This window comes from Salmo salar, chromosome 16 (assembly GCF_965601325.2).
Source record: "Salmo salar chromosome 16, fSalSal1, whole genome shotgun sequence".
NCBI lineage: Eukaryota > Metazoa > Chordata > Actinopteri > Salmoniformes > Salmonidae > Salmo > Salmo salar.
In genome coordinates this window covers 47,651,619-47,677,445 of record NC_138306.1, presented here as the reverse complement: position 1 = coordinate 47,677,445, position 25,827 = coordinate 47,651,619, and the positions used below count along the sequence as shown (strand labels likewise).

The 25,827-nt window shown below is 44.8% G+C and overlaps 1 protein-coding gene across 1 annotated transcript; it reads left to right on the top strand.

Moving 5' to 3' along the window:
• The first annotated feature begins 1,328 nt into the window (after positions 1-1,328).
• Positions 1,329-25,065, top strand: axdnd1 (axonemal dynein light chain domain containing 1). The gene is made up of 25 exons (XM_014149577.3): positions 1,329-2,200; positions 2,575-2,759; positions 2,972-3,075; positions 3,243-3,345; positions 3,631-3,716; positions 3,813-3,869; positions 4,178-4,286; positions 4,806-4,927; positions 5,610-5,750; positions 5,920-6,024; positions 6,328-6,448; positions 10,343-10,444; positions 10,644-10,810; positions 10,932-11,001; positions 16,070-16,304; positions 16,623-16,839; positions 16,981-17,074; positions 17,362-17,564; positions 20,255-20,345; positions 20,529-20,675; positions 22,520-22,615; positions 23,199-23,324; positions 23,441-23,532; positions 23,706-23,836; positions 24,558-25,065. The coding sequence occupies exons 1-25, from the start codon at positions 2,089-2,091 to the stop codon at positions 24,671-24,673; spliced, it is 3,132 nt and encodes a 1,043-aa protein (XP_014005052.1). The 5' UTR covers positions 1,329-2,088; the 3' UTR covers positions 24,674-25,065.
• The last annotated feature ends 762 nt before the right edge of the window (positions 25,066-25,827 follow it).

Below are 25,827 nucleotides of genomic sequence, written 5' to 3'. Positions count from 1 at the left end.
AGTCACCAAGTAAAATACTGCTTGAGTAAAAGTCTAAAAGTATTTGGTTTTAAATATACTTAAGCATCAAAAGTAAAAGTATAAATCATTTAAAATGTCTTATATTAAGCAAACCAGACAACACGATTTTCTTGTTTTTTAATTTTACGGATAGCCAGGGTCACAGTTCAGCACGCAGATTTACAAACGAAGCATTTGTGTTTAGTGAGTCTGCCAGATCAGAGGCAGCAGGGATGACCAGGGATGTTCGCTTGATAAGTGTGCGAATTAGACAATTTTCCTGTCCTGCTAAGCATTCAAAATGTAACGAGTACTTTTGGGTGTCAGGGAAAATATAAGGAGTAACAAGTACATTATTTTCTTTAGGAATGTAGTGGAGTAAAAGTTGTCAAAAATATAAATAGTAAAGTGAAGTACAGATACCCCCAAAAACTATTTAAGTAGTACTTAAAAGTATTTTTAATAGGGTACTTTACACCACTGCTCAAAACGTTACAAAATTTGCTTAAACCTAAGATCGATGTGGCTAAATGTGCAAAACAACACTAAAGTGATAACAAGCATTGACACTCCCCAGGAAACATTCCCATGCCCTGACACCTGATTAACTATTGTCTACTAACATTGATTTACTTGCTATTGTGATTAGTAGCATGTTTTTTTTAATTCATAAATTGTTTGTATTTGATTATACAGCAAATAGTTAGAATAATCAGCATTAGACAATAACAATGTCATTGTCAGCGCACGTCCAACACATTTGTACATAAACTGAGTGTACAAAACATGAAGAACACCTGCTCTTTCCATGACATAGACTGACTAGGTGAATCCAGGTGAAAACTATGATCCCTTATTGATGTCACTTGTTTAATCCACTTCAATATAACGCGAATGTCTAGCTACCCAAAGTTTGCGAGTTCAAATTTGAGCTAATTAGCAACTTTTTAACTACTTACAATTTTTTTTTAGCTAACCCTTCCCCTAATCCTTTTAGCTAATCCTCTCATCGCCTAGCCCTAACATTAACTCTTTTAGCTAACCCTTTCCCCAACCTTTTAACTTAACTCCTAAAAGTAACCATAACCTTAGCCCTAAACCCTAGCTTAGCTAACGTTAACCAGCTAGAATTCGTAAGATATCATGTTTTGCAAATTCGTAACATATTTTACGTTTTGCAAATTCGTAACATGTAATACGATTTGTAGTTCGTAACATATCATAGTCTCTGATTTACATATAATATAACACGAAATGCTCTGAGACCAATGCTTAAAAAAAAAAAAATAGTCCGGGTGGCCATTTGATTAATTGTTCAGCAGTCTTATGGCTTGGGGGTAGAAGCTGTTGAGGAGCCTTTCGGTTCTAGACTTGGCGCTCCGGGTACCGCTTGACGTGCAGTAGCAGAGAGAACAGTCTATGACTTAGGTGACTGGAGTATGTGACAATTTTTTGGCCTGTCATCTGACACCTCCTAGTATATAGGTCCTGGATGGCAGGAAGCTTGGCCCCAGTGATGTACTGGGCTGTACGCACTACCCTCTGTAGCGCCTTACGGTCAGATGCCGAGCAGTTTCCATACCAGGCGGTGATACAACCGGTCAGGATGCTCTCGATGTATTTGATACCATTCCACTGATACCGTTCCAGCCATTACCACGAGCCCGTCCTCCCCAATTAAGGTGCCACCAACCTCCTGGGACTGGGTTTATGAAATGTTGACTCCTCATAGGAACGAGGGATTTCCTCCCTCCGACACTCCTGGTCTACAGACACGGCCATCTGTTGCAGTTGAGCGTCCATAGCAACAACTCCACGGGGGGGGGAAGTGACCGACAGGAGTTTTGAAATAATTCCAGTGACACTAAAGTTCTTCAGTGAGGTTTTAGCTAGCTACTTTGTTCTCTTATGGACGCTAATATTTATAACAACGCTATGCAGAACAAAGTTGCTTGGAAGTGGCGAGTTATCGACTACATGCGAACATGCTAACGTTAATTGGGCTATTTTTTGGCGAACGTTAGTTAGCTCGCTATAATTAGTATTATTGTTTACATTTTGTAGCTAGCTAGCTAATGTTAGTTGAGGATGTCTGCATCCATAAAATCAAGCCCGTCACCTCCTGTCTTACCGAAACCAGAGGGCCGGAGGATAAAGTCAAGTCATTCTCTTGTATCACCTGTGGAAGATCATGACAGAGGTAAACTATGGACAGACGGGTGTATGCGTGGTACTTCTATATTGCTTGTTAAGCTAGCTAGCTAGCTACTAGCTACACGGTCCGTGCTATCCGGAATCCTTCAGACGTCCCTGAAGTTGACATTTAAAATGGTTAAGGTTTAGGGTAGGGACGCCCCAAGGATCTTGGATAGCACTGACCCTAGTTACACATGGCATGCAACAGCAGCTGTGGCATAACGTGCTCTCTCTCTATCATGTACCTATGAATTCCAATATTTCAGCTTTCAGACATTTTCCCTTACAATACAATACTTTGCAGAACACCTTTATAAATACATTTGATTGATTGACTCAATTGAGCATTATTTTGAATGTCTGTGTACTTGTCTTCAGCCCTTTCAGAACTCCCTGAGCTGAAAGAGAAACAGGTGCCAGTGACAGATCGATCAAAGATGCAGCTTGTCCCGATGCAGAATGACTTGATCCCAGATGAGCTCCTGGCCACCCTCACCTCAACCATCTGTCCCCATGATAGGTTGGGACCCCCAAAGCTAACCAAGACCCCCAAAGACTTCAAGGTATGGTTTATGTACGGTAACTCTGGTCCAGGGCTTTAGTGCGGTTTGGTCCAGCATAGATGACATATGTCAGAGTCAAGTCTAACCAGATTCCTGCCACATTCTCAATGCGTGGTCCCAGGAAGTCACTACAGTGTCACTACATTGTTTGTAAGTAAATCGTTTTTTGTTTGTCTATGGTTGTTTATTGTTGGTTTAACTGCCTCCCTTAGGTCTATGGAATACGACACACGGACGCGATTTGGCATCACCCAGTCGGACGCAAGAAATACCAATACTTTCTCGACCAACCGACGTCATTGACAGGAGCGGGCAGGTTTAACCAATAAGAATCAATGTTGGGAATTTGCAATGCAAAAGCCATGGGGGACGGGGAGGGGGGACATGAGCTGCCATATCAGTGTATCTACATGTTTATAGAAAAATACATTACTAATTTTCTGTCTGTGATTGTTTTGTGTTGTTTTCTGTGGGTTGGCTCAGGGACATCTCCTTTTTGTGTGATTCCATGGCCTCTCAGAGGGAGAGGATTCCCCTGCCACCCATGGCTGACAGGGGCACCACCCACACACAGGGCATTCAAAAGGCAAGCAGAGCCCGGACATACATATAAAAACACAAATGGGCGCTTACATTTTGCAATGTCCGGTGCCCCAGATTAGCGGAGGCTGCACATTTTAGACCATTACATTGGTCCTAAAGTGAAATCTCCACACACCGGGGCACCGGGAGATGCAAACGAGTGCACCCAAATGCCATTGCCTTTAAATGTGTGGCCATCGTCAATGAATTGATCTGATTCCAGACACGGTCATTACCAGACACAGTCTGTTCTGTGTGGTTTAACAGGACCTTGTGTTGTTCTCCCCAGGACATGAGCCTTATGGAGAGCCTCATCCCAGAGGAATATCACATTGTGAAAAACAAAGGGGTTCAAGGACTGGAGTGCTATGACGAGTGAGTGAGGAGGATTCTACTGTGTGTTGTATTTTCCCCCTCCGCTTAATGATAATGTCCTCATCTTCTGACTTCTATTCCTCTCTCCCGTTTTAGTAAATTCACAGTACTGTTGGAGGACGACGAAAGGATGCTCAAAGTCTTTCCATCAATGTGAGTGAAAAAGTGATCATGTCAACATGCAGTGTTCTGAATGACTATGGATCATTATGGGTGTAACAACATGTCAAACGTCACACACTGTAGCTCTCACGACCAGGGTTGGTGACCACTTATGTGTGTGTTTCTGTGCGTGTGTGTGTTTGTACGTGTGTGTGTTTGTACGTGTGTGTGTTTGTGCGTGTGTGTGTTTATACGTGCGTGTGTGTGTGTCTGCATGTCTTTGTGTGTGTCTGTGCGTGTGTTTGTGTGTGTGTTTGTACGTGTGTGGATACGTGTGTCTGTGTGTGTGCATGCCACAGGAGGCCCAGCGGGCGGCTGGAGGCAGTGCAGCTGATGAAGGTGATGGATGAGATGTTGGACAGAGCAGGGGTTAACCAGGAGTACAGAGCGCTGACTGGACTGTCACAGGTAAACCAGGACACAGAGTCAATCCCAAATAGCACCCTATTCCCTAGGTAGTGCACTACTTTTGACCAGGACCTATAAATAATGCACTATATAGGGTATAGGGTGCCATTTGGGATGCAAACAGTATCATGTTTATTCTATAGCTTTCTGTCTTTGACATTTTATCACATTTGTTGTCATGTTTATGACAAGATTATGACACTGTAATGACGTTCAAATCAAGTGTGACCGAATTGGCATAGGTAACATATATGTACGTTTCCTGAAGTGACATAATGTAGGTAACTGGATTGGACAGGACATTACCTTTGACTTAATTCAACCATTTTAGCTAATTTTGTTCTGTGCCTTGTCCACTAAATATGTTTGATGATATTGTTTGCGTTCCAAATGGCACCCTATTCCCTATAGTGTAATACTTTTGACCAGAGCCCTATGGGTCCCGGGTCAAAGTATTACCCGATGTAGTGAATAGTGTGCCATTTAAGACACACATCATCTCTGTGACCCGCTTCCCAGATGCAAGGCCTTCTAGAGCTGGTGCGTGTGGAACAGAACATCTACAACATAGTGTTCCATGAGCTGATCAGACAGGTCAGTGTGGAGTGTGCTGAGAGAGGACAGCTCCTGGCTAAGCTCAGGTAAGTACAGGGGGGAGGAGACTCCATGAACTCCATTAACCTTTTTCTCTAGTGTGCCCTTATGAATGCGATCCAGGATCCAGTTCATACAATGAGTGTACAAAACATTAAGAACACCTGCTTTTTCCATGACATAGACTGACCAGGTGAATCCAGGTGAAAGCTATGATCCCTTATTGATATCACTTGTTAAATCCACTTCAATCAGTGACGATGAAGGGGAGGAGACAGGTTAAAGAAGGATTTTGAAGCCTTGAGAAAATTGAGACATGGATTGTGTATGTGTGCCATTCAGAGGGTGAATGGGCAAGACAAAATATTTAAGTGCCTTTGAATTGAGTACGGTAGTAGGTGCCAGGTGCACCGGTTTGTGTCAAGAACTGCAACACTGCTGGGTTTTTCACAGTCAACAGTTTCCTGTGTGTATTAAAAATGGTCCACCACCCAAAGGACATCAAGCCAACTTGACAAAACTGTGGGAAGCATTGGAGTCAACATGGGCCAACATCCCTGTGGAACACTTTCAACACCTTGTAGAGTCTATGCCCTGACGAATTGAGGCTGTTCTGAGTGCCAAAAGGAAGGGAGGGGGTGCAACTCAATATTAGGAAGGTATTCCTAATGTTTGGTATACTCAGTGTAGGTCTAACTGTGTCCCTCCCTGTGTGCTCCTGTGGTCCAGACAGAGGTATGTGGCTCTGTTGGACCGTATCCCCAGGCAGCTGAAGGGTCTCCACACAGAGACACTGGCCCAGAGAGCTCTGGACCGCAGGCTCACAGAGGAGATCATCTGCTTCAGGAGCTCCATCTCTAAGCTCAACACGTGAGCCTGGGACTGTGTGTGTGGAGGGGGGGGGGGGGGGGGGGGGGGGTTGTGTGTGTCTGCAATTACAGAATCTATATTGATGTATACAGTACATAATCTAAACGATTTTTTCCCCTTAGCTATGTATATGATTTTGTCTGTGTATTCTTGTGTGTGTGCACTTCAGAGAGCTGTGTAAGATGAGGGAGCATGACGAGTATGTGTCCAAGCAGGCTGAGAGAGCACAGGAGGAGCTGGCCAAGGCTCTGGAACAATCACAGAAGAACTCTGAGTAAGTGACTGATTGGCCATCATCATACCTGCTGCTGTGCATACTGTACACAGACGCTATTTACTAAGTTTAATGATTTTAGCTTTGCTTCTTGTCTTCTATCCCCTATGCTTTATGTCTCCTATCCTTCTACCCCCTATCTAAATTGTGCAAACTTTGCAAAGATGAAATCTCTGAAAATAATATGTACATAATATGTACACAAATGGCTAGATATGAAAAAGTAGGAACAACTCTTATCTACTGTACTGTAAATTGTACTTGGATGTATGACCTATGACCTCTATGTACCTGTGTCCTCAGTGTGGTGGGAGAGTACCATGGCCTGTATGAGATGCAGAGGAGGAGATTGGAGGGACAGGTGGCCAGACTGACGGACGAGAGGGACCTGTGGAGCAGAGTCACTTACAACCTGGCCCTCAAGGTCAGTCTCTGTCTGTCTGTCCGCCCGTCCGTTCCCCTGTCCTTCTCTCTTTATTCCTCTGTCTGTCTGTCTCTGTCAGTCTGTCCACCCGTCCATTCCTACCACCTACAACCTGTCACTCAAGGTCTGTCTGTCTGTCTGTCTGTCTGGTCTGGTCTGGTCTTGTCTTGTCTTGTCTTGTCTTTCGGCCTGCTTTCCTTCTGTCTGTCTGTCTGTCTGTCTGTCTGTCTGTCTGTCTGTCTGTCTGTCTGTCTGTCTGTCTGTCTGTCTGTCTGTCTGTCTGTCTGTCTGTCTGTCTGTCTGTCTGTCTGTCTGTCTGTCTGTCTGTCTGTCTTTCCGTCTATCTTGTCTGTCTGTCCGTCCGTCAGTCCTTGTCAGCCATCTTGTCGTAGCATTAGCAACATTAGGACATGTTGAAATACAATAGAATGCATAGCTAGGTTAGGGCATACAGTACCAGTCAGAAGTTTGGACACACCTACTCCTTTACTCGAATAATAGTGAAGACATCAAACCTATGAAATAACATATATAGAATCATGTAGTAACCAAAAAAGTGTTAACCTCTCTAGGGAAGGTGGGACGAAATCGTCCCACCTACGTAACAGCCAGTGGAATCCTGTGGCACGTTATTCAAATACCTTAGAAATGCTATTACTTCAATTTCTCAAACATATGACTATTTTACACCATTTTAAAGACAAGACTCTCGTTAATCTAACCACACTGTCCGATTTCAAAAAGGCTTTACAACGAAAGCAAAACATTAGATTATGTCAGCAGAGTACCCAGCCAGAAATAATCAGACACCCATTTTTCAAGCTAGCATATAATGTCACATAAACCCAAACCACAGCTAAATGTAGCACTAACCTTTGATGATCTTCATCAGATGACAACCCTAGGACATTATGTTATACAATACATGCATGTTTTGTTCAATCAAGTTCATATTTATATCAAAAACCAGCTTTTTACATTAGCATGTGACGTTCAGAACTAGCATACCCCCCGCAAACTTCCGGTGAATTTACTAAATTACTCACGATAAACGTTCACAAAAAACATAACAATTATTTTAAGAATTATAGATACAGAACTCCTCTATGCACTCGCTATGTCCGATTTTAAAATAGCTTTTCGGTGAAAGCACATTTTGCAATATTCTAAGTAGATAGCCCGGCATCACAGGGCTAGCTATTTAGACACCCACCAAGTTTAGCCCTCACCAAAGTCAGATTTACTATAAGAAAAATGTTATTACCTTTGCTGTTCTTCTTCAGAATGCACTCCCAGGACTTCTACTTCAATAACAAATGTTGGTTTGGTTCAAAATAATCCATAGTTATGTTCAAATATCCTCTGTTTTGTTCGTGCGTTCAAGACACTATCCGAAGTGTAAAGAAGGGTGACGCGCACGACGCGTTTCGTGACAAAAAAATTCTAAATATTCCATTACCGTACTTCGAAGCATGTCAACCGCTGTTTAAAATCAATTTTTATGCCATTTTTCTCATAAAAAAGCGATAATATTCCGACCGGGAAAGCGTGTTTACGTTCAAAGAGAGAGAAAATAAAAACATGGGGTCACCTCGTGCAGTCTGATTGTCCTCTGATAGACCACTTACCAAAGGCGCTAATGTTTTTCAGCCAGGGGCTGGAATTACATCATTCAGCTTTTTCCCGGGTTCTGAGAGCCTATGGGAGCCGTAGGAAGTGTCACGTTACAGCAAAGATCCTCAGTTTTCAATAAAGAGAGTCAAGAAGAACAAGAACTTGTCAGACAGGCCACTTCCTGTAAGGAATCTTCTCAGGTTTTTGCCTGCCATATGAGTTCTGTTGTACTCACAGACACCATTCAAACAGTTTTAGAAACTTTAGGGTGTTTTCTATCCAAAGCCAATAATTATATGCATATTCTAGTTTCTGGGCAGTAGTAATAACCAGATTAAATCGGGTACGTTTTTTATCCGGCCGTGTAAATACTGCCCCCTAGCCCTAACAGGTTAAACAAATCAAAATATATTTTAGATTCATCAAAGTAGTCACCCTTTGCCTTGATGACAGCTTTGCACACTCTTGGCATTCTCTCAACCAGCTTCATGAGGAATGCTTTTCCAACAGTCTTGAAGGAGTTCCTACATATGCTGAGCACTTATCGACTGCTTTTCCTTCACTATGCAGTCCAACTCATCACCAACCATCTCAATTGGGTTGAGGTCGGGTGATTGTGGAGGCAAGGTCATCTGATGCAGCACTCCATCACTCTCCTTCTTGGTCAAATAGCCCTTACACAGCCTGGAGGTGTGTTTTGGGTCATTGTCCTGTTGAAAAAAAATGATAGTCCCACTAAGCGCAAACCAGATGGTATGGCGTATTGCTGCAGAATTCTGTGGTAGCCATGCTGGTTAAGTGTGCCTTGAATTCTAAATAAATCACTGACAGTGTCACCAGCAAAGCACCATCACACCTCCTCCATGCTTCACGGTGGGAACCACACTTGCGGAGTTCATCCATTCACCTACTCTACGTCTCACAAAAACACGGCGGTTGGAACCAAAAATCTCACATTTGGACTGATCAGACCAAAGGACAGCTTTCCACCGGTCTAATGTCCATTGCTCGTGTTTCTTGGCCCAATCAAGTCTCTTCTTTTTATTTGTGTCCTTTAGTAGTGGTTTCTTTGCAGCAATTTGACCATGAAGGACCTGATTGACGCAATCTCTGAATAGTTGATGTTGAGATCTGTCTGTTACTTGAACTCTGTGAAGCATTTATATGCGCTTCAATCTGAGGTGCTCTAATGAACTTATCCACTGCAGCAGAGGTAACGCAGGGTCTTCCTTTCCTGTGGCGGTCGTCATGAGAGCCAGTTTCTTCATAGCGCTTGAAGAAACTTTCAAAGTTCTTGAAATTTTCCGCATTGACTGACCTTCGTGTCTTAAAGTAATGATGGACTGTCGTTTCTCTTTGCTTATTTTAACTGTTCTTGCCACAATATGTACTTGGTATTTTACCAAATATGTTCTATCTTCTGTATACCACCCCTACCTTGTCACAACACAACTGATTGGCTCAAACGCATTAGGAAGGAAATAAATTCCCCAAATTAACTTTTAAGAAGGCACACCTGTTAATTGAAATGCATTCCAGGTGACTACCTTCCCTGTGGCTCAGTTGGTAGAGCATGGTGTTTGCAACGCCAGGGTTGTGGGTTTGATTCCCACGGGGGGCCAGTACAAAAATAAAAAAATAAAAAAAATGAAATGTATGCATTCACTACTGTAAGTCGCTCTGGATAAGAGCGTCTGCTAAATGACTAAAATGTAAAATGTACCTCATGCAGCTGGTTGAGAGAATGCCAAGAGTGTGCAAAGCTGTCATAAAGGCAAAGGGAATTTAAAATCTAAAATATATTTTGATTTGTTTAACACTTTTTTTGGTTACTACATGATTCCATATGTGTTATTTCATAGTTTGATGTCTTCACTGTTATCTTGGCCAGGACGCTCTTGAAAAAGAGATTTTAAATCTCAATGAGCCCTTCCTGGTTAAATAAAGGTTAAATAAAAATGTAGAAAATAGTCAAAATGAAGAAAAACCCTTGAATGAGTAGGTGTGTCCAAATTTTTGACTGGTACTGTAGATCTCAAAGTGAAGGGGAGGAGAGAAGGCGAGGAGAGGAGAGAAGGGAGCAGAACCGCAGACTTCTCTCATCCTGAGCCTAGTGTTAACTGGGGTTTATTCTTTTGGCACCAAACAGAAGAAACAGGGAGGAGCTACCAGGACATTTTAGTTTTCCGTTGCAAAATGTTTTGCTACGAAGTACCGTTATGAATACAACCCTATTTGCATATGTATCAGAGTTGTTGATATTGATTTGTTTCCTCCCAGGTGATCAAGTTGAACAACCTCCAGCTGGCCAGCAGGCTTCACGTCAGTGAGCAGACCTGGACCAAGACTGCCGAGCACTTTACACTCTTCCTGACCTCCAAGGTAAACTCCACACTGTCAAAGACCCTTCACCGGGATGGGAATTCCTGCTTTTCTGAAATCATCTATTATTAATATGGTATCCTATTTTTCTATGTTGTCCTGGTCTCGTCCCTCATATACTGCCAAATTGACTGAATTGGAATAAAACGACTTCATACTGATGAAAATAATAATGAAACATAAACCTTGTATCTCATAGGACACAGAAGATCTGAACCATATCATGCAGCTGACAGAGCAGTGGAAGGAGCAGCTGACGTCCTTCGTGCAGAGTCTGAGAGAGGCTGAGCACGGCCACTGTGATGGGATAAGTAGCATACAGGCTGACATCGTCAAATGGCACACCTTCGTTGGCGCCAACATCAGGTAGCGTACACATGCCCACTGGCACCCACTCATAGAAATGACTGTCAGCCTGTCACGAGAGCAGTTGTCATTGTTTTGTCTTCATATCATTGTGATGTTTGTTTGTTTGTTTGTTTTGTAGGAGACCGGATCCGAAATTTGATAAAGTTTCAGAAGAACAGCTTTATTCAGATTTGAAACAGTGGTCCAATGTAAGAATTTTTCTTCTGTTCCTGTTTTAATGTTGAGGTTTTTAACGCTTTCATATGTGTATCGCTGGATATATTTTAGTACTAGACTGGAACAAAACCTTGCACACTCTGTGAGTCCTCAGGACCAGGATTGCAGAATACTGCTCCACTGTATGTCACTAGTGTAGCACCACTATAATACCCTTTTCACACTACTGAGTCAAACCGTGCTGAGCCAAGCTTAGCTGTACTGAGCTGGCCTGTTTATTTTATTGAACCTTTATTTAACTAGGCAAGTCAGTTCTTCTTAATCCAAGATGGCGTAGCAGTCAGACGTCTTTGTCCTCGTCTTTGTCGTGTCCCATGTATACAGTGAGGGGGAAAAAGTATTTGATCCCCTGCTGATTTTGTACGTTTGCCCACTGACAAAGAAATTATCAGTCTATAATTTTAATGGTAGGTTTATTTGAACAGTGAGAGACAGAATAACAAAAAAAAAAATCAAACCAGAGCGTACCGGACCTATTTTTCTCTCCATATCCCCGGATTCCCTCCGCAAGCTCTGAACCTTTTCACCTGGATCATCGGAGCTAGCTAGCTGCAATCCAAGTGTCTACTCCTGGCTAATGTCTCTGTCCTGAAGCAAGCATCAATTAGCCTGGAGCTAGCCCATGTTAGGCCCATCTCCCGGCTAGCTGAAGAGGTCCATCAGCCACTCCTGGGCTACAATACCAATACCTGGACCCCTTTTACTGCCGTTACGAAGCCCCGCCGATCCTTCACGACTGGACTACCGACGTAATCTGCCCGAGGGGGGGTTATTCAACTGGCCCCTCCGTTGCGACGTCCCCTGAATGCCCATCTGCTAGCCTGCTTGCCGCGGCCTGCTAGCTGTCTAGAGCATATCAGACTGTTAGCTGAATTTCTTGGGCCACTATACCTATTTTGCCAATTGGTCTGGACCCCTTTACCACACTGAACCCGACTAATCCATCACAACTGACGAAGAGGCTCCGCACGAGGAGGCTATAACAGACTTCCTCAGTTGCGACGTCCCTCTAAGGCCCTTCTGCTAGCTTGCTAGCCCTGGACTGCTAGCTGTCTGAATCGCAGTGTCTCCAGCCAGCCTCACTACTCACTGGACTCCTATGAACACTCGGCTATGCATGCCTCTCCTTAATGTCAGTATGCCTTGTCCATTGCTGTTCTGGTTAGTTATTATTGTCTTATTTCACTGTAGAGCCTCTAGCCCTGCTCAATATGCCTTAGCCAACCCTTTAGTTCCACCTCCCACACATGCAGTGACCTCCCCTGGTTTAAATGATGTTTCTAGTGACAATATCTCTCTCATCGTCACTCGATACATAAGTTTACCTCCACTGAATCCACATCCTACCATACCTTTGTCTGTACATTATGCCTTGAATCTATTCTATCGCGCCCAGAAACCTGCCCCTTTTACTCTCTGTTCTGAACGTACTAGACGACCAATTCTTATAGCCTATAGCCGTACCCTTATTCTACTCCTCCTCTGTTCCTCTGGTGATGTAGAGGTTAATCCAGGCCGTGCAGTGCCTAGCTCCACTCCTATTCCCCAGGTGCTCTCATTTGTTGACTTCTGTAACCGTAAAAGCATTGGTTTCATGCATGTTAATAGTAGAAGCCTCCTCCCTAAGTTTGTTTTATTCACTGCTTTAGCACACTCTGCCAACCCGGATGTCCTAACCATGTCTGAATCCTGGCTTAGGAAGACCACCAAAAACCCAGAAATTTCCATCCCTAACTATTAACATTTTCCGCCAAGATAGAACTGCCAAAGGGGGCGGTGTTGCAATCTACTGCAGAGATAGCCTGCAGAGTTCTGTATTACTATCCAGGTCTGTACCCAAACAATTCGAGCTTCTACTTTTAAAAATCCACCTTTCCAGAAAAAGTCTCTCACCGTTGCCGCTTGCTATAGACCAGCCTCTGCCCCGAGCTGTGCCCTGGACACCATATGTGAATTGATTTCCCCCCCATCTATCTTCAGAGCTTGTGCTGCTAGGTGACCTAAACTGGGACATGCTTAACACCCCGGCCATCCCACAATCTAAGCTTGATGCCCTCAATCTCACACAAATTGTCAATGAACCCACCAGGTACAACCCCAAATCCGTAAACACGGGCACCCTCATAGATATCATCCTAATCAACTTGCCCTCCAAATACACCTCTGCTGTTTTCAACCAAGATCTCAGTGATCACTGCCTCATTGCCTGCATCTGTAATGGGTCTGCAGTCAAACGACCACCCCTCATCACTGTCAAACGCTCCCTAAAACACTTCAGCGAGCAGGCCTTTCTAATCGACCTGGCCCGGGTATCCTGGAAGGATATTGACCTCATCCCGTCCGTAGAGGATGCCTGGTTATTCTTTAAAAGTGCCTTTCTCACCATATTAAACAAGCATGCCCCTTTCAAGAAATTTAGAACCCGGAACAGATATAGTCCTTGGTTCTCTCCAGACCTGACTGCCCTTGACCAGCACAAAACATCCTGTGGCATTCTGCATTAGCATCGAATAGCCCCCGTGATATGCAACTTTTCAGGGAAGTTAGGAACCAATATACACAGGCAGTTAGAAAAGCTAAGGCTAGCTTTTTCAAACAGAAATTTGCATCCTGTAGTACTAACTCAAAGAAGTTCTGGGACACTGTAAAGTCCATGGAGAATAAGAGCACCTCCTCCCAGCTGCCCACTGCACTGAGGCTAGGAAACACTGTCACCACCGATCCACCACCAATCCACTATGATTGATCCACCACCAATCCACTATAATTGAGAATTTCAAGAAGCATTTTTCTACGGCTGGCCATGCTTTCCACCTGGCTACCCCTACCCCGGTCAACAGCCCTGCTCCCCCCCACAGCAACTTGCCCAAGCCTCCCCCATTTCTCCTTCACCCAAATCCAGATAGCTGATGTCCTGAAAGTGCTGCAAAGTCTTGACCGCTACAAATCAGCCGGGCTAGACAATCTGGACCCTCTCTTTCATAAAATTATCTGCCAAAATTGTTGCAACCGCTATTACTAGCCTGTTCAACGTCTCTTTCGTATCGTCTGAGATTCCCAAAGATTGGAAAGCTGCCGCAGTCATCCCCCTCTTCAAGGGGGAGACCCTCTAGACCCAAACTGCTACAGACTTATATCTATCCTACCCTGCCTTTCTAAAGTCTTCGAAAGCCAAGTTAACAAACAGATTACCAACCATTTCGAATCCCACCGTACCTTCTCCGCTATGCAATCTGGTTTCAGAGCTGGTCATGGGTGCACCTCAGCCACGCTCAAGGTCCTAAACGATATCGTAACTACCATCGATATGAGACATTACTGTGCAGCCGTATTCATCGACCTGGCCAAGGCTTTCGACTCTGTCAATCACCACATTCTTATTGGCAGACTCAACAGCCTTGGTTTCTCAAATGATTGCCTCGCCTGGTTTACTAACTACTTCTCTGATAGAGTTCAGTGTGTCAAATCGGAGGGCCTGTTGTCCGGACCTCTGACAGTCTCTATGGGGGTGCCACAGGGTTCAATTCTCGGGCCGACTCTCATCTCTGTATACATAGATGATGTCACTCTTGTGCTGGTGATTCTCTGATCCACCTCTACGCAGACGACACCATGCTGTATACTTCTGGCCCTTCTTTGGACACTGTGTTAACTAACCTCCAGACGAGCTTCAATGCCATACAACTCTCCTTCCGTGGCCTCCAACTGCTCTTAAATGCAAGTAAAACTAAATGCATGCTCTTCAACCGATCGCTGCCCGCACCTGCCCGCCCGTCTGTCCAGCATCATTACTCTGGACGGTTCTGACTTAGAATATGTGGACAACTACAAATACCTAGGTGTCTGGTTAGACTGTAAACTCTCCTTCCAGAGTCACATTAAGCATCTCCAATCCAAAATTAAATCTAGAATCGGCTTCCTATTTCGCAACAAAGCATCCTTCACTCATGCTGCCAAACATACCCTCGTAAAACTGACCATCCTACCGATCCTTGACTTTGGCGATGTCATTTACAAAATAGCCTCCAACACTCTACTCAACAAATTGGATGCAGTCTATCACAGTGCCATCCGTTTTGTCACCAAAGTCCCATATACTACCCACCACTGCAACCTGTACGCTCTCGTTGGCTGGCCCTTGCTTCATACTCGTCGCTCCAGGTCATCTGGCTCCAGGTCATCTATAAGTCTTTGCTAGGTAAATCCCCGCCTTATCTCAGCTCACTGGTCACCATAGCAGCACCCACCCGTAGCACACGCTCCAGCAGGTATATCTCACTGGTCACCCCCAAAGCCAATTCCTCCTTTCCTTCCAGTTCTCTGCTGCCAATGACTGGAACGAACTGCAAAAATCACTGAAGCTGGAGACTCGTATCTCCCTCACTAGCTTTAAGCACCAGCTGTCAGAGCAGCTCACAGATCACTGCAGCTGTACATAGCCCATCTGTAAACAGCCCATCTATCTACCTCATCCCCATACTGTATTTATTTATTTATTTATATATCGTGCTCCTTTGCACCCCAGTATCTCTACTTGCACATTCATCTTCTGCACATCTACCATTCCGGTGTTTAATTGCTATATTGTAATTACTTCGCCACCATGGCCTATTTATTGTCTTACCTCCCTTATCTTACCTCATTTGCACACGCTGGATATATACTTTTTTTTCTACTGTATTATTGTCTGTATGTTTGTTTATTCCATGTGTAACTGTGTTGTTGTATGTGTCGAACTGCTTTGCTTTATCTTGGCCAGGTCGCAGTTGGAAATGAGAACTTGTTCTCAACTAGCCTACCTGGTTAAATAGAGTTGAAAAAAAAAAAGTTAAGAACAGATATTTACATTGATGGCCTACCCAGGCCAAACCCAGACCACGCTAGGCCAATTGTGCTCCGCCCTATGGGACTCCCAATATAGTGACGCCTCTAGCACTGAGATGCAGTGCCTTAGCCGCTGCGCCACTCGGGAGCTGCTGCTGTGAGTCAGGTATAACGGACAATCCCACTGACATCTCCATCTTCTACCCCATCCTCCAGGCGTTGACCATTCAGTGTGAGCGCTACGGGGGCGAAGACCTCCTCTCCTGCCAGGAGACCCTCAACATGCTAGGCCAGCTGCAGGAGGCCTGGGAGGAGGTGGGCCTCCGGCTCTTCAGGAGACACCCGGCCCCAGACGGAGAGCCCCCCAGGGGCCAGGAGGCCATGAGGGAGCTGGGCCTGGCCGTGTCAGAGCTCCACAAGCAGCTGTGCACGCGCATCAACGGCGAGAGTGGTGAGCTTAGAAATGGAATGACCCATCTTCACAGAAAAGTTTATTAGAATTGGGATGCATGTTCTATAGATTGTATTTCTATGGCGGTGAGAGAGTGTGAGAGACGGACGCAGTCTGTAGGGAATATACAGCAGAACCCAGGAAACCGGAGCACGAGGGTAGAATTCTGGAGAGCTACGTACTGGGTGTGCAGGGTTTTTTTCATCCCATCACAAACCCCCCCTGATTCAACAAATGTTGGCCCATACTGAAGAACCCTGATAATCCCATACATACCTGAATGTATCCCTTACCAACTGGTCTGTGTGGCCCTTTCAGGAATCCACAAGCAATTGATGTGCCTGGTTGGGGTGATGGAACTCTGGGCCACCCGACTGAAGGCCCTTGTTGGCCGCACCGAGAGGCTGCCCCACTGTGATTGGCTGAAGCTGGAGAAGGCCCTGGGTAGCTGGATGTTGCTGGCGGAGGAGTCCTTGAAGCACGTCCACAGCACCCAGCCTGAGAATGAGAGGGTCAAGCACAAACCACACGTCCAGTGAGTTCTCCTGGCCCCTCTTTGTATGCAATATGTTTGTCCCAAATGGCACAATATTCCCTGTATAGTACACTACTTTTGACCAGAGCCTGTTTGTTGCTATTTTTTTATTTTTTTTGTCAAACAATTTGTCTATTCCAGGATCGAGATCAATGATGTCTTCAACACTCTCCGGGAGTTCATCTTGACCCAAGCCAACTTCTTTGACTGTGAGAACCGAAGGCTATGTGAGGAGGTACTGGAGACGGGCATCGCTGTCCCTGGATAGCAATTCCTTTACCTGCTATTGGAATGTGTGTACGTTTGATTTTATGGAGGCATTCCAAATTGCACTTTATTCCCTTTATAGTGCACTGGTTTTGACCAGAGACCTTCTGGGAAGATATTGGATGCGTCCCAAATGACACCCTATTCCCTATATAGTGCACTACTGTTAGTGCATTATCAAGGGAATAGGGTCACTATAAAAGGAATCGAGTACCCCTCCAGCCCCTACGTATTGTCTCTGGCCTGTGTTTCCAGGTGAACTCCATCCACACGGCTCTGACTCGCTGGATGGTGGACATGCTCCTCCAGATGGTCCCAGACCACTGTGACGACCAGGAGCAAGACGCCCTGCCGGGGCTGAACACCACCGCCATCATGGAGGTCTCCCTGGAGCAACTAGAGGAAGACGCCAAGAACCTCTCAGAAAAACTGGACTACTTCTCCAAATATATCACCAGGTAAATATCAAATCAAACTTTATTTGTCACATGCGCCGAATAAGTGTAGACCTTACTGTGAAATGCTTACTTACAAGCCCTTAACCAACAGCGGAGTTCAAGAAGAGTTAAGAAAATATTTACCAAATAAACTAAAGTAAAAAAACAAAAATAATAATACATTTAAAAAAAATAATAATAATACAAAGTAACATAACAATAACGAGGCTATATACAGGGGGTACTGGTACCGAGTCAATGTGCGGGGGTACAGGTTAGTTGAGATAATTTGTACATGTAGGTAGGGGTAGTGACTATACATAGATAATAAACAGCAAGTCGCAGCTGTGTACAAACAAATGGAGGGGGTACCAGTGGCCATTTGTTTAATTGTTCAGCAGTCTAATGGCTTGGGGGTAGAAGCTGAAACCTGTTGGGGCTAGGGGGCAGTATTGAGAAATTTTGAAAAAAATATGTGCCCATTTTTAACTGCCTCCTACACCAACTCAGAAGCTAGGATATGCATATTATTAACACATTCGGATAGAAAACACTCCGAATTTTCTAAAACAGTTTGAATGGTGTCTGTAAGTATAACAAAACTCATATTGCAGGCAAAAACCTGTGAAAAATAGATCAAAAAAAATGTGAATTTTGTGACTGTACTATTTAGTGTCATTGTTTTATAGATACCATAGTGAGAAAGGATTCATTTCGCAACTCCTACGGCTTCCACTAGATGTCAACGATCTTTATAAAGTTGTTTGAAGCGTCTATGATAAACAGAGAGCAAATTAGAATGCAGGGAAGTTGACATGTCGTCACTTCATTTTTTTGCGCCTGCGCCTTCTCAGACCATAAATCTGAGAAGAGTGAGTTTGTCATAATTGTTTATCTAGACATAGGATAGGTTGTGTGTGAAAATATTACTGATGTTTACTGATGTTTCACGTTAAAAATGGACCAAAAGATTAATGCTAAACAACGTTTGACATGTTTGAACGAACGTAAATAGATTATTTACTAGTTTTTTTTAGCTTTTCGGCGTGATTTTACACCCCCCCCACCACGTTTTGTGGGAGCATACTGAACGCTAACTACTAGGTGTTATTTGGACATAAATTATGAACTTTGTCAAAAGAAACCACATTTGTTCTGGACCTGGGATTCCTGGCAGTGCCTTCTGATGGAGATAATCAAAGGTAAGGGGATATTTACAATGTTATTATCGATATTAGATGATGCTAACTGTATAGCATAGCCTATTGTTCTTAGCATAGCACCCCGTTTGAGAAATTGAAATTATTAGATTTTTGATGTTTTGAATTTCCAGCCTTGTTAGCAATCCCGTCTCGGGGTTCATTGCTAACCTGTAGCCCCAACAGGTTAAGGTGAATTTTGGTCCTAGACTTGGCGCTCCGGTACAGCTTGCTGTGCGGTAGCAGAGAAAACAGTCTAACTTGGGTGACTGGAGTCTCTGACAATTTTATGGGCTTTCCTCTGACACCGCCTATTATATAGGTCCTGGATGGCAGGGAGCTTGGCCCCAGTGATGTACTGGGCCATATGCACTACCATCTGTAGCACCTTACCGTCAGATGCCGAGCAATTGCCATACCAGGCGGTGATGCAACCGATCAGGATGCTCTCGATGGTGCAGCTGTAGAACATTTTGAGGATCTGAGGACCCATGTCTTTTCAGTCTCCTGAGGGGGAAAAGGTTTTGTCGTGCCCTCTTCACGACTGCCTTGGTGTGTTTGGACCATGATAGTTTGTTGGTGATGTGGACACCAAGGAACTTGAAAATCTCGACCCGCTCCACAACAGCCCCGTTGATGTTTATGGGGGCCTGTTCGGCCCACCTTTTCCTGTAGTCCACGATCAGCTCCTTTATCTTGCTCACATTGAGGGAGAGGTTGTTGTCCTGGCACCACACTGCCAGTTCTCTGACCTCCTCCCTATAGGCTGTCTCATCGTTGTCGGTCACTGTTGTGTAGTCAGCATTCTTAATGATGGTCAGCAGCATACCACCCTGCATCCCACTGCTGGCTTGCTTCCGAAGCTAAGCAGGGTTGGTCCTGGTCAGTCCCTGGATGGGAGATCAGATGCTGCTGGAAGTGGTGCTGGAGGGCCAGTAGGAGGCACTATTTCCTCTGGTCTAAAAAATATCCCAATTCCCCAGGGCAGTGACTACACTGTGTAGGGTGCTGTCTTTCGGATGGGTCGTTAAACGGTGTCTTGACTCTCTGAGGTCATTAAAGATCCCATTGCACTTATCGTAAGAGTAGGGGTGTTAACCCCGGTGTCCTGGCTAAATTCCCAATCTGGCCCTCATACGGCCACCTAATCATCCCCAGCTTACAATTGGCTCATTCATCCCCCTCCTCTCCCCTGTAACTATTCCCCAGGTCGTTGCTGTAAATGAGAATGTGTTCTCAGTCAACTTACCTGGTAAAATAATGGTAAAAAAAAAATAATGGTGTTGGAGTTATGTTTGGGCACGCAGTCGTGGGTGAACAGGGAGTACAGGAGGGGACTAAGTACACACCCCTGAGGGGCCCCAGTGTTGAGGATCAGCGTGGCAGATGTGTTGTTGCCTACCCTCACCACCTGAAGTTTGTAAACCTAGCGATGAGTGGATCATGGGGATTTCGGGTGTAAGAAGATTGTTCACACTAACTCAGAGCTTTTTTTTCTCTCTCTCTCTGCAGCTCTTGCCGGGCCATTGTGGAGGAGGAGATTCAGAGGAGCATGGCTCGGGATGACTCAGAGAATGAGCTTTCTGAGCTCAACAAACTGCAGGTACTCACTCACCCACACAAATGCTTGCTGTGTAGAGCCTGCTAACATTCTCAATGTTTTGCACTCAAGGATGGGAATGCTAAGCTTTGTGTGTTTTTGCGTGTGTGTGCATGCATGTATGCATTTGTGTGTGTGTGTGTGTGTGTGTGTGTGTGTGTGTGTGTGTGCGTTCACGCTGGTCAGAGGGAATGTGGCGAGTGGATAGAGTTCTGTCGGATCCTGCTGTCCGACAAGAAGGGCAGTCCCGTGGAGCTGCGCGTCACACTGAATTTGGTCCACCGTTCTTTGACGGAACTTCTTCCCTCTGCGATGCCCAGCATGGAATCTCTGGTGAGTCTGTCATAATCCTTCACTGTGATCCCTCCCTACCTTGCAGTTAGCCACCTGATGTGTGAACACCATCCCACTGGGCACTGACGTCAGTTTAACGTGTAGTTTTGATTTACATTTGATTGAGATGTCAACTAACGTAAATTCAAAGTGAATGGATTTTTTTGCCATATCATTGTAGGTATAAATATATAGATGTAGGTAAAAAAAGAATAACCCCAAATTCCTTCACGTTGATGACGTTGATGATCCCTTTTTCATTCGGGATCATCAGTAGGAAAAATATAGCCTAAATTGTTGTTGTTGAAATGACGTAGAAACAACATTTATTCAACTAGCTTGATGGCTGGTGGGATGTCATTTTTAACATGTTTAAAAAGTCAAGTGCTTTGTTTGTGATATAAACTCAGCAAAAAAGAAACGTCCTCTCACTGTCAACTGCATTTATTTTCAGCAAACTTAACATGTGTAAATATTTGTATGAACATGTTGAACAAGATTCAACAACTGAGACATAAACTGAACAAGTTCCACAGACATGTGACTAACAGAAATTTAATAATGTGTCCCTGAACCAAGGGGGGGGGTCAAAATCAAAAGTAACAGTCAGTATCTGGTGTGGCCACCAGCTGCATTAGGTACTGCAGTGCATCTCCTCCTCATGGACTGCACCAGATTTGCCAGTTCTTGCTGTGAGATGTTACTCCACTCTTCCACCAAGGCACCTGCAAGTTCCCAGACATTTCTGGGGAGAATGGCCCTAGCTCTTACCCTCCGATCCAACAGGTCCCAGATGTGCTCAATGTGCTCAATGGGATTGAGATCCGGGCTCTTCGCTGGCCATGGCAGAACACTGACATTCCTGTCTTGCAGGAAATCACGCACAGAACAAGCAGTATGGCTGGTGGCATTGTCATGCTGGAGGGTCATGTCAGGATGAGCCTGCAGGAAGGGTACCACATGAGGGAGGAGGATGTCTTCCCTGTAACGCACAGCGTTGAGATTGCCTGCAATGATGATGCTGTGACACACCGCCCCAGACCATGACGGACCCTCCACCTCCAAATCGATTCGACTATAAACGCGAATCCGACCATCACACCTGGTGAGACAAAACCGCGACTTGTCAGTAAAGAGCACTTTTTGCCAGTCCTGCCTGGTCCAGCGACGGTGGGTTTTTGCCCATAGGCGACGTTGTTGCTGGTGATGTCTGGTGAGGACCTGCCTTACAATAGGCCTACAAGTCCAGCCTCTCTCAGCCTACAGCGGACAGTCTGAGCACTGATGGAGGTATTGTGCGTTCCTGGTGTAACTCGGGCAGTTGTTGTTGCCATCCTGCACCTGTCCCGCAGGTGTGATGTTCGGATGTACCGATCCTGTGCAGGTGTTGTTACATATGGTCTGCCACTGCGAGGATGATCAGTTGTCTGTCCTGTCTCCCTGTAGCGCTGTCTTAGGCGTCTCACAGTACGGACATTGCAATTTATTGCCCTGGCCACATCTGCAGTCCTCATGCCTCATTGCAGCATGCCTAAGGCACGTTCACTCAGATGAGCAGGGACCCTGGGCATCTTTCTTTGGGTGCTTTTCAGAGTCAGTAGAAAGGCCTCTTTAGTGTCCTAAGTTTTCTGTTAGTGTCTTAACGACCGTTCCACAGGTGCATGTTCATTAATTGTTTATGGTTCATTGAACAAGCATGAGAAACAGTGTTTAAACCCTTTATTTACAATGAAGATCTGTGAAGTTATTTAGACTTTTACGAATTATCTTTGAAAGACAGGGTCCTGAAAAAGGGACATTTCTTTTATCGCTGAGTTTATAATTACGTCACCTACTTTCCTTAGATGAACCTACCTGCAGTTGTTCCAGTAGAGGCTTTAGATGAAGAAGAGGAGCCGAACAAGAAGAGTCCAATGGAATTCATTGAGGTCGTACACATGGTGAGCTAAACCTGCAGTAGCTTCACCAAAAAATACTACTAAAACACATTTTGAAACAAAACTGATCATGTCCTATTCCAGTTCCTGAGAGGTGTTCAACAAGGAATCCTATTCCAAATCAATGAAATTACCTGACTCGGTACCGGTACCCCCTGTATATAGCCTCGTTATTGTTATTTTATTGTGTTACTTTTTATTTAATTGTTTTACTTTAGTTTATTTAGTAAATATTTTCTTAATTTTATTTATTGAACAGCATTGTTGGTTAAGGGCTTGTAAGTAAGCATTTCACGGTAAGGTCTACACCTGTTATATTTGTCTATGTGATAAATAACATTTGATTTGACTTGCAAGTGACTTGTTTTTATACAGCTCTGGGGTGAGATCTAGAATGAGCTTCCCATCCCCCAATCCTAACCTTTACCATTAATGGGGAAATGCTAAACGGACCCTAGTTCTATTAGCAACTTCACCCTTCACATATTTTCACTCACGTTTTAATATTGTCCAGAGAGCCAGAGGTTAGATGTCTCATCGGCTGCAGTTTTGGAATTGTTCTGCAATACTTATTTTTGACCTGCAGGTGGAGGCAGAGTACCCAGAAGAGGCCATGGAGTGCTCACTGGCCGGCTCTATTATGAAGCTGATAGGCCATGATGGTAATATCATTGAGCGAACCCTGGGGGAGGATACTATTCTGCTGGATGGGGTCAGTACATGGTGCTGTGTGTTTTACCAGTATATCATTTCATTATGAAAACATTGTTGTAGAAAGGCAGACATTCAGATCCAATGTCCAAATCTTCTTTGTTTGGCCCTCGGCAGACTGAAGACATGGTTGCCCGTCCACACACACCTAACGGTCAGAGAGCCTTTGATGCCCTGGCCACAGTAGGGGTTCTGCAGCACGAGTTACTGTAAGTTATTTGTCATTCATGAGCGGCCACACTATCTAAAGTGCTTCACTTTATTTTTCTGTCCTACAAGGGCCATCTTGCCTGTGTGTTTTTTGATTTTGTGTGCCTGTTTGTCTCTGTCTGTCTGTACCTGCCTGTCTGTACCTGTCTGTCTGTGCCTGTCTGTCTGTCAGTGGGGTTGAGGCTCGTGTCCAGCGAGCAGAGGAGCGGGCCCTAAAGGCAGAGGAGGCCCTCCAGGCTGCGCTGGAGAAGATTCAAGATCTGGAGAGACAGCTACAGGGCAGGCCCAGTCTGGAGGCCAAAGGTAGGTCAACACCGTAACACACCTCTGTGATAGGTCAACACCATAACACACCTCTGTGATAGGTCAACACCGTAACACACCTCTGTGATAGGTCAACACCGTAACACACCTCTGTGATAGGTCAACACCGTAACACACCTCTGTGATAGGTCAACACCGTAACACACCTCTGTGATAGGTCAACACACCTCTGTGATAGGTCAACACCGTAACACACCTCTGTGATAGGTTAACACACCTCTGTGATAGGTCAACACCGTAACACACCTCTGTGATAGGTCAACACCGTAACACACCTCTGTGATAGGTCAACACCGTAACACACCTCTGTGATAGGTCAACACCGTAACACACCTCTGTGATAGGTCAACACACCTCTGTGATAGGTCAACACACCGCTGTGATAGGTCAACACACTGCTGTGATAGGTCAACAGCATAACACACCTCTGTGATAGGTCAACACACCTCTGTGATAGGTCAACACACTGCTGTGATAGGTCAACACCGTAACACACCTCTGTGATAGGTCAACACCATAACACACCGCTGTGATAGGTCAACACCATAACACACCTCTGTGATAGGTCAACACACTGCTGTGAATGGTCAACAGCGTAACGCACCTCAGTCATAGGTCATCACCGTAACACCCCTTCAGTGATAGGCCAAAACTGTTGGATTTGGGTTTTGGACACTCATCCATACAATTTGCATTGCAGTGAGCAAGCAGTCTGTGGCAGCATCTCCCAAGTCAAAGGTGTCCAGCCCTGAACCCAAACCAGTGAGTCAGAAGCCTGAGCCTAGCCCCAGACAAACCAAGCCCAAGAAACGCTGAATCCTGAAAACAGTACTGTAGCTTCAGATGTAATGTGAAACTCTGCTCCTCTGAGGATCCAACGACTTTGTATTTGACAAATGAATAAACGCAACGTGAAGTGTAAGTATTGTATGACTCGGTGTTCAACAGTGTTTAATCAGTTGCCTTTTTTTTGGTTGTTCTGTAATTTGCATGCTATTTGTTAAGCAATCATGTCCTTACAACAAGGTTACGTGACATATGGTTCCCTCTATAGTCATGCTTATATGGTTCCTTTTCAATAATATTATCATTATCATTTATTTCTTATGGACTCTGTTTACCCTCATATTACCCTGTCTGATTTAGCTGGTTTGCAGTGTGTCATCAGTATGTTGAATGAATCATACAATAAAAACCATTTTTACTGATTTATATTTATTTACAGACAATCTCCCCCCCCCCAAAACAGTTAGATTTTCACACTTCTTCAATCTGATATGAAGGGTGTATCTCAATAATCTTAAATGGTGTCCTCTCCTTGCTTCCTTCCCTTCATCAGCACTGATATGAAAGAACTGGAGTGGCAAAATCAGGTTCCCTGGGACCCACCACGCAGCTCTTGCATCCGAATTAAGACGCTTCCCTTTGTCTCTGTCTACTTACTACATCATGGGCCATCTGTCTTTCTCTTTGGTCTCTCCTGTCAGAAGGGGATTGGCTGGAGCTGGGGTGGTTAAGCATCAGGGGCAGGTCAGAGGGAGTGGTGAGGGTGTGTAGCAGGAGGTGAACGGTGGCGGCGGGGGGAACCAGAGAGTGAGTCCAGGGAAGACTTCTCTCCCACTGCAACAATCACCTACAGGACAGGTAGGAGGGGAGGCTAGGGTTGGCAAGGCCTGCAAGTTGGCAATGCTTGCTGTTTGGCTTTTTATGTTTATCATTCCTCCATTCTGACATACGTTGATGCCTGGACACACACACCTCTTTCATTACGTACTTTTATTTGGGCTTGTCTCAGCCTCTACAGCTAGACTATGCTGCAGCTCAATGGGGAAACAAAGGTCCTCTCTGAAATGAACACTGTGTAGCGGTGGGGGGCTGGCCAGCACGTGACTAGAGTGTGAAGTAACACAAGCGTAGACCAAAATTGACCTTTCTCCTGGGAAACGGCACAGCGCCGGATAACAAAAAAA